Here is an 8,444-nt window from a genome sequence, read left to right as displayed (position 1 = left end):
CTACCTGCTGCGGGAAACGCTTTAATTCAGATTTAATGGGCTTTATCTGTGTCTGGGTCTCACTCCGGAGGACAATGCTGCGGTTCTTCGCTGCATGCGCGTCAACGGAATCCCGTAGTGCGTCATCAGACAGCCAGTCTGTTGGGCGGGCTCTCGTGATTGGCTGCGGGTTGGAAACCTCCCCGCCCACCGCGCACACTCGCGTGGAAACCTCTCAGTGGCGTCATGGAGACATTGAAGTAAAGTATAAGAGCGCGGCGCGGAGCGGGGCGCAGGGACTGCCGCTCAGCTGGGAGACGCTGGAGATGATACATGGTCGCTTGTAGACGGTTTTGAACCCTCGTTCTGACCAGGCAGGTAAGAAACGGCTTCAAATTTATAATAATAATAATAATAATAATAAAAAAACATTCATACGTAAGGACTAAGCTTTTCTTTCTCTTTTGTTTCGGTGGGTTCTGTCAACTCAGGCCGGAAAGCAGCTTGTTTTATAGTTTTATTGAGATATATATTGTTTCATTTGCGTTAAATATCCATAGAATAAAGTTTGTGTTGGCGTGTTCATGTGTTGGCTCAGTCTTTAAACGGAATCTCTCTGCAACTTCGCAGCGGTTTCTAAATTTACTACGAAGTAATAAATGATAATGTGAGCAGCTCTAAACTTTATTATTTATGCCAACAAACTCAGAGGGTCACAAAGCAGACAATGTGTTTAGTTTAAGAAGGAAGGTTATTGAATGACTTTAAAGTTATATTTGGCGTAAGGTTTCCTTTTGATTACTGTGTTAACTTTGGTTCGTGTGCATAAACTCTGAAAACTTGGAAAAAACAAATTTTCAGCACAAATTGGAAAAATATATTATTTCAGTTTTTATGAACATTTTCTCACATTGCTACTACAAACTTAAGGTTATTTTTTGTTGAGATAATGCATAATTTTAAAGATTAAATAAAATGTGCCTGGTTTTCAAAATGTTTTAATCAATTGATTATAGTCAGTACTTCATAGTACCAGCTGTTTACTTCTACTACACTGGGAAGTCTGTTGTTTTATTCCTCTGCCAGCTTTAAAGAGTTAGAGACTATAATTATATTGCTTTATTTTTTGAAAAAATGCACAACCAAATTGTATGAAGAGCATCTGGAAACATTAATTTCTTAGTCGTACCAGAGAGGGTTGAATTTCCAATCAACTATTACTTGTCTTTGATTGGAAAAATGACAATGACAGATTATTTCACTTATAACAAGATATTTTTCTTTTATCAGTAAAATAATCTGCCAGTGGAACTAGCACTTTATCATCAATATTAAGAAATTATTTACTTAAAACAAGCTCTTAAATCTTGATAAAAAATTACTTGTAAGTAAGATATTTGCACTAGAAACTGGTACAAATATCTTACTTGTACTTAAATACTTAGTAAGATTTTGTGTTCTTACAGTGTAGCTTATTTAATACAGTCAACTTTCTTAAATACTTATTTTGATGTTTTTAATTTTTGTTTGTTTGCTTTATCAAAAGATGTTTCTCTTGTAAATGTGATCTTAGATCATTATTATTGATTAGTGTTTTTTTGTTTTAAATATCTGAAATGCTGCTGCCAAACCTTAAACTGCTGCTGCGCAAGTTACTCAACATGTTGTTGCTAGGTAACCAAAGAGCGAGTGAGTTAGTTGATGCCACCAACCTAGCTTAGCTGACTGTGAGAGGTCTTTCCTCTGCCTACATTCCCCAGAATGCTTTGTGGTTCTGTAATTCAGTGAATATTCTATCAGAGGTCTTATCTATTGATATTGATCACACGTCTATTTGATATATATTGTTATTGATTTATTACCCAACCCTAAGTTTAAGGGGTGTGAATATTTTTAACTTCATTAACAGTTTTTAAAATATTTTACAGTTTTTCAGCCATGACTTGCATACATCCCCAGCACGGATCGCAGCTCTATGAGAACAGCATGAGCAGCTTGGAGTCTCAGGGCGCAGACATCACCTCTTGGCTGGACATGAGCAGCCCGCAGCACCTTTCCGCCTCTTCCCTGCCGAGTGCCGCTCAGGTGCTGCGTGCGCCCGCTGAGGACTACGAAGCCTACTCCTGCCAGTTCACTACAGCCCCAGCAGTCACGTCTCCCTCGCACCAGGAGGGACAGTACAACATGGAGGATCTACAAATCTACGGCTGCTACCCAGGGCCACTTATGTTGAACTATCCAGGGGAGGCCATGTCTCCCAGTGGATCGGATTATTACGGCAGCCCTGCCGCAGCTTCGTCCCCTTCGACGCCCGGTTTTCAGAGCCAGCCTGCGTCCAACTGGGATTCAGTTTTTGGGACATATTCGGCCAGTCCTGAATGTTGGATGGCCAAGGACATCTCAGGACCAAACGCATCCACTTTATTTCCATTCGGCTCCGGGCCCTTGGAGGATGTGCCTCATTTTGGGACGTCGCTTTTGCAAGAGCAGGAACTTTTTACTTTGGCTCACCCTCTTCAATCCGGACTGACCTTCCCGACTGCGGTGAGGGAGTCGGGGTTCGGCCTCCATGGCAACGAACAGCTGGACGCCACTTTATCGCCCAAACTGAAACGTGGAAATGAGGGCGACTGCGCTGTGTGTGGAGACCATGCTTCCTGTCAGCACTACGGCGTTCGCACCTGTGAAGGATGTAAAGGCTTTTTCAAGGTAAACAGCTGATAAATACATGTAGAAACTGTTCTTATAAAGAAAAAAACATTTTTGTGCCGCTGTGAAGTTGGTGAAGTTCACACTAGGGTTATAATAGTTCTGGGTTTTTCATTATAGTTTATTGTATTTTGTTGTGACCTTTTGTTGGTTTAACTCAGGCTATGCAAGCTTTATACTACTTAGAGTTTTTATTCATTATAGTAGTAGTTCCATGTTTTTCATACTTTGGTTAATTTTTAGCTGCAGGATTCAAAATTCAAAATTATGTGATTATGTGTGCATCAATTGGGTTATTCAACAGAAGACACCATTTTCAAACTAAATTTATTCAACTGGTGTTGAACAACCAACAGACTTTTTAGTCGCCATTTTGCAGACTAGCATAAATCCCTCCCAGTGGATTATGGAGTACCATAATTTGCCAACAGCTGACTTAAACTGTTTGTGTGGGGAATAAAAAACAATTTCACAACAGCTCAAAGGGCTAACAAATAGATTAATAAACACAAAAATGAAGGATATCAAATTTATGTCTTCAGTATGTTTTAGTCAGTTTTGTAGTTCATTTAGTTGTAGTTTGTCCTCATTAATTACCATTTTTATTTATTTTAGTTTTTGTTATTTTGTTGGTTTTAGTTAACTATAATAACCCTTCTGTGTTTTGTTTTGCAGCGAACAGTGCAGAAAAACTCCAGATACGTTTGCAATGCCAACAAAGACTGTCCTGTGGACAAGAGGAGGCGCAATCGGTGCCAGTTCTGCCGCTTCCAGAAGTGCCTTGCTGTGGGGATGGTGAAGGAAGGTGAGTCAACCCGGACCTGACTGCAGATCAATTATTTACTATTTCTCTGAAGAGGAAACTGCTGCCAGATGTTGCATATAAAGATTTTCTCTTTGTATTACCGTGAAAGCGTCTGAGTTCTCTTAAACTCTTACCATGAGTTTCTTCCTGTTGTTTAAAAACATCGTTGCTCACTCTGGGGGCTCAAATTAATTATTCTAATAATCACCAAGTTAAACCTGCAACTGCACTGACAAAACTAACTTACAAATACAAAGAATACCTTAATATTGATAAGAAAGTACTAGTTCCACTGGTACTTAATTTCTTGTTATAAGTGAAATATTCCTGATTCCTGACTTAAAACAAACTCTTATTTCTTGCTAAAAACTTTCTTGTACTATAACTTTTTATTGTTGTACTACTACTGCCATACTTACACTAGAAATTAGACCAAAAGACTTGGTAAGATTTTGTGCTTTTGCAGTGTTAATAGTATTTTACTTACCAATCTGCAGTGGCTCCTTATTATATCCAAATTAATTGGTTATAAGGGGAACCCCTGTTGCAGTCTGATTTCATTCTGACTCATTCTCTGTTGAAATAAATCCCTCTGCTGCATTAAAGCAAAAACTTTATGTAATAAAAAGATTTGTTTAGTGCATTTGCAACATGCTTTCAAATATTTAAAGATATGTTGGTTATTTTAATTCCTCAAATTAGATTTCAGGGATATTTTGCCACTTTTTACAATACTGTCACTACATGTTACATAAAAAAGCTTTGCAAAATTTTAAGAAGTGTTCTTCAACCTTTAGGTAAAAGCATGTTAATTTTTAGTGCGTCCTCAAGTGACATAATTACAAGTAGTTATCCTAAAGCATAACAAAAACTTTATTTTGCTTTGTACTGTAGAAACAAATTGAACTTGAATGTTTTTTCTTCCTTACAGTTGTGAGAACAGACAGCCTGAAAGGCCGCAGAGGTCGTCTACCTTCAAAGCCTAAAGTGGTTCAGGACACGCCTGTCCCAGTATCCCCAGTAAACATGATTGCTTCCCTAGTTCGAGCCCAAACGGAGTCAAACCCCAGCATCGGCGCTCTAGATTACTCTAAGGTGAGTAAATACAGTCTTTCCACACTTTTGAGTTGCAGTTTGACTAATGTCTGTGACCTAACATCTGTTTTTTTGTTTTTCTCTTTTAGTATGTTGAGCAGAAATTCAGCATGAACCAGAAGGAAGACGTCAGTAATGTCAAGCACTTTTACGACCTCCTCACAGCGTCTTTCGAGGCCATCAGGAAATGGGTGAAGGACATCCCTGGTTTCTCCAATTTCTGTCTTGAGGATCAGGAACTTCTGCTGGAATGTGCTTTCATTGAACTCTTCATTCTGCGTCTTGCTCATCGGTAGCTACAACTTCCAATCCTTTGTGTTTGGAACATTTAGACATTAAATTTACTTTAAGACATTAAAAGAAAGACTTCAAGCTAAACTTTGGTGTTTTTTATTTTTTTGAAGGTCAAACCCTGAAACGGGTGAACTCATCTTCTGCGACGGCACCGTACTTCACAAAACCCAGTGTGTTCGAAGCTTCGGGGAATGGATCGATTCCATCCTGGAGTTTTCTCAAAGTCTTCACTGCATGAAGTTAGATGAGGAGTCCTTCGCCTGCCTCACAGCCTTGGTCATAATCACTGGTAAGATTAACATCCAGATCTCCATTTCAGTTTAAATACCACTGAGCCTTGACAGCCGAGGCAAGAATACACACAGCAAATCTCCATTAGGTTTTATTGTATTCATGCAACATAAGACTGGAAGAACAGGTGTGTAGGGAAGAGTAACACAAGCTCCTTTATGACAAAATGTCATATGTCAGCCTATCGGAGTGAAGGGTAACATGTAGACTCAATGAGCTGTGCAACACAGTGTCGTGCAAAAGTTCACACACTCACTTAACTTTTTGTGCGCTTTATCAGGTTACAGTCACTAATTTTTGTGGGATTTTATGTTGTTGTGAAGCGGAAGAAACATTATGCAATATTTTCTACATTTTTACATCCATCAATTCATCATTTACCAACCTCACCTTGTAAATACAGTTTTAGAGTTTGTTGGAGGACATAAGAGGACAAATATTTTCACGTATACCAAGAAACACAGCAGACAAGTCAGGGAGGAAGGTGTGGAGATGTTTAAAGCAGGGTTTGGTTATAAAACAGTATCTCTGAAACATTGTAGAGTATGGCACAACTGCAAATCTTCGGTGATTTTTGAAATAAGTCATAATAAGTCTTGTTTAGAGCGTCATATTAAACATGTGGAAGAAGTTGTTCTGGTCTTACAAGTTAACTGAATACTGTGTGGGATGGAAAATTTGCGTACTTCATCATGACCACGTCAGTCCATCCCACGGTGAAATGTGGTGGTGGTTTTCTTCAGCATTGACAATGAAATCTAGACATTATGAATAGATGGAGATTAATATATGACAACTCTGGAAAAACAACTGTTAGAGTCTGCAAAAGACTTAAAAGGTGAAGGTTTACCTTCAAACAGGACAATAGCCCTAAAGATACAGCCAGAGCTACAGCGACATTCATGCCATCAAGGCTTGGTTCGTTTGGGGAACGCACAATCAAACTCCAATGAGGACCAAAAAGTGAATTCTAGTCCACCAACAAACTTAGGTCTTGGTTTGGTTGAAGTGAACTCTGACGAGGTTCGGATGCATATGTGCATGCCAAGCAGACCGGAAACTGCTCCAAACACAGGAAACAAACTGTAGGACAACCTAAACACGAGAGTCTGGCAACTAGAGGGAGAAATGGCTCAAGGTCTTTTTCCAGAGACAAGAGAAATCCAACAACCGCTAAAATCTGGTGCTACTCCCCTTTTGTTTACATTTTTGTGAAGAAGAAAGTTGTGTTCAGTGTTTTCTTCAGAGGTTTTTGCATTGTTTCCTTCAGTAGTTCTTGGTACTTTGCTACCAAAAGTGAGGGAGTGATTAGTTTTTTCAGTTTGGTTCCTTTGACAGTGCAGTGTGAAAGCAAATACACCAGGTGAAAAGGTCACAAATGTTGCCATTTTTGCCTCAATCGAACCAAGTCTACCGGACTATTAGGTGTGAAATCACCCTAAATCCAAGACCCAGTGGATTATGGATATAGGATCTCTAAATCTGATTGAGAACCTGAAGTAAGACATTAAAACTGACGCACAGACACTCTTCATCCAATCTGACTGAGCCTGATTTTCAGTGTGTAAAGCCTGTAGAAACATTCCTAACAGGTTGTAATTGCAACAAAATGTGGTTCTCTATAATACTGAATCAGAACACAAACACATCCACCTAAACTCCTATTTAAATATACTGAAGTTAGTGGCTGTAGCATGACAAAATGTGAAAAAAAGTTCAAGGGTTTTAGATACTCTCAAAAGTCACTAGAAATTGTGCTGTTATGTTGTGTTTGTAAAAGTGTGAAAGACGAATCTCAGCATGTTTATCTGTTTCTAATTGCAGATCGTTTTGGTCTAAAGGAGCCCAAACGTGTGGAGGATTTTCAGAACCAGCTCATCAGCTGTCTTAAAACCCACATGTCTAGCTGTGGCTCCGAGTCCTTGCCGCCTAATTATTTGTCCCGACTTCTTGGGAAGCTGCCTGACCTCAGGACTTTGAGCACCCAAGGCCGCCAACGTATATTTTACCTGAAACTGTCAGATCTTGTTCCCCAACCTCCGATTGTGGAAAAGATCTTTATGGACACGCTATTGTTTTAAAATGTTTTTGGGGAAAAAGACATCTTCAGCTTGTTCACACTCTTCAGGTGAAATGGCAAGAAACGAAGAGGTGTTACAGTTTGGTGCTACTTCTTAGTGCTTGTATACATAGGATCTGGATCCAGTACAATATGGGTATCATGGTTTTAGAATGAAGGTGGAATTATAAAGGTCCATTTAGACCAAACGGTGATTGTTTGCATCCATGAATGGAGTCTCTTCTGAATGAGACAACAATGGCAAACATGCCCAGTCTATAATGTGAGCAAACAATCTCTATCCAGCAGAGGGTCTGAAGCTTGGAAATAAGTTACTAAACTTCTGTTTAAACATTAAAATTATTTTACAAAACCAACTTCTGATCCAGACAGACTTCATAATTCTCAACATTTGAAAAAGAAGTCTCTTAAAACCCCATTACACTTTATATTTAATGCCACCACAATGTTTTGGTGATATTTTTTGTAGCTTAAATTTACAAAACTATTCAGTGGTATCATTCATGTATCATGAATCAGCATTGAGCAGCTAATATACTGTGTATTTTTTAAAATACAGTCTGACACACTGGTTTTCTTTGTGTTTTTGAATCTGTATTAAACATGCAGCTGTTTTGACATAGAAATAATGTCCCAGTGTACAGAGATTTTGTTGTGTTTTTTTTACCTGTAACTGTGAAACTTCATTGCTAAAATTTAAATAAATGCAAAATATCACATCTTACATTAAATTGTCATCTTCACTACATATCATGAGGTTTGAAGATGTGAGTTTTTGCAGCTGACAAAGCAGATTGTCGACCTAGTCAAGTACAGACTCCTTTTAGCTCCTTGAGGACGACCTCAATGCACCCCCACCCAGTTACAGTATGTACTGGTCTCCTTTTAGAAAGCAATGGACCTCAATGTCTTGTCTCAAATAACCCAGACTGCTTCATCATTACGTTACGCAATTATTTTATAAGAAAACGTGTAGCACCACAAAATGCACACCTCTCAGTGGTTGTAGTAGCAGGTCCTTGAAGGAAACGATGACTCTTTTAAACGGGAAGAATTGGATCATCAGTGATTAGCAGTAATGAGCCAAGCTAGTCAGATTGGAGCAAAGAAGGAAAATAAAACAGAGGACATGGAGTACAGCTTAAAGAGGGGGAGAGACATTATGCAAAATCAGCTGGGGTTTTTTATTAG

At 38.9% G+C, this 8,444-nt stretch overlaps 1 protein-coding gene across 2 annotated transcripts; it reads left to right on the top strand.

Annotated features, from left to right (window-relative positions):
* The first annotated feature begins 231 nt into the window (after positions 1-231).
* Positions 232-7,977, top strand: nr4a1 (nuclear receptor subfamily 4, group A, member 1). 2 transcript variants are annotated; one of them, XR_004338146.1, is made up of 8 exons: positions 232-357; positions 1,908-2,688; positions 3,364-3,493; positions 4,425-4,588; positions 4,678-4,880; positions 4,993-5,171; positions 6,998-7,455; positions 7,513-7,977. XR_004338146.1 is itself a non-coding variant. In XM_032555653.1 (7 exons), the coding sequence occupies exons 2-7, from the start codon at positions 1,918-1,920 to the stop codon at positions 7,252-7,254; spliced, it is 1,704 nt and encodes a 567-aa protein (XP_032411544.1). In that variant the 5' UTR covers positions 232-357; positions 1,908-1,917; the 3' UTR covers positions 7,255-7,977. The 2 variants fall into 2 exon arrangements, 1 of the variants encoding a protein (XP_032411544.1); XM_032555653.1 differs by having other exon boundaries at positions 6,998-7,977.
* The last annotated feature ends 467 nt before the right edge of the window (positions 7,978-8,444 follow it).

The sequence above is a fragment of the Xiphophorus hellerii genome, chromosome 1, assembly GCF_003331165.1.
Source record: "Xiphophorus hellerii strain 12219 chromosome 1, Xiphophorus_hellerii-4.1, whole genome shotgun sequence".
NCBI classification, from domain to species: domain Eukaryota; kingdom Metazoa; phylum Chordata; class Actinopteri; order Cyprinodontiformes; family Poeciliidae; genus Xiphophorus; species Xiphophorus hellerii.
Note: the sequence above shows the minus strand (reverse complement) of the source record. Positions and strands in the feature narration are given on the sequence as shown.

Excerpts from the sequence above, each read along its gene's own strand:
- nr4a1 (XM_032555653.1), top strand. The coding sequence starts at position 1,918 with ATGACTTGCATACATCCCCAGCACGGATCGCAGCTCTATGAGAACAGC. Across the intron at positions 2,689-3,363 it reads GATGTAAAGGCTTTTTCAAG|CGAACAGTGCAGAAAAACTC; the intron begins GTAAACAGCTGA and ends TTTGTTTTGCAG. Across the intron at positions 3,494-4,424 it reads TGTGGGGATGGTGAAGGAAG|TTGTGAGAACAGACAGCCTG; the intron begins GTGAGTCAACCC and ends TCTTCCTTACAG.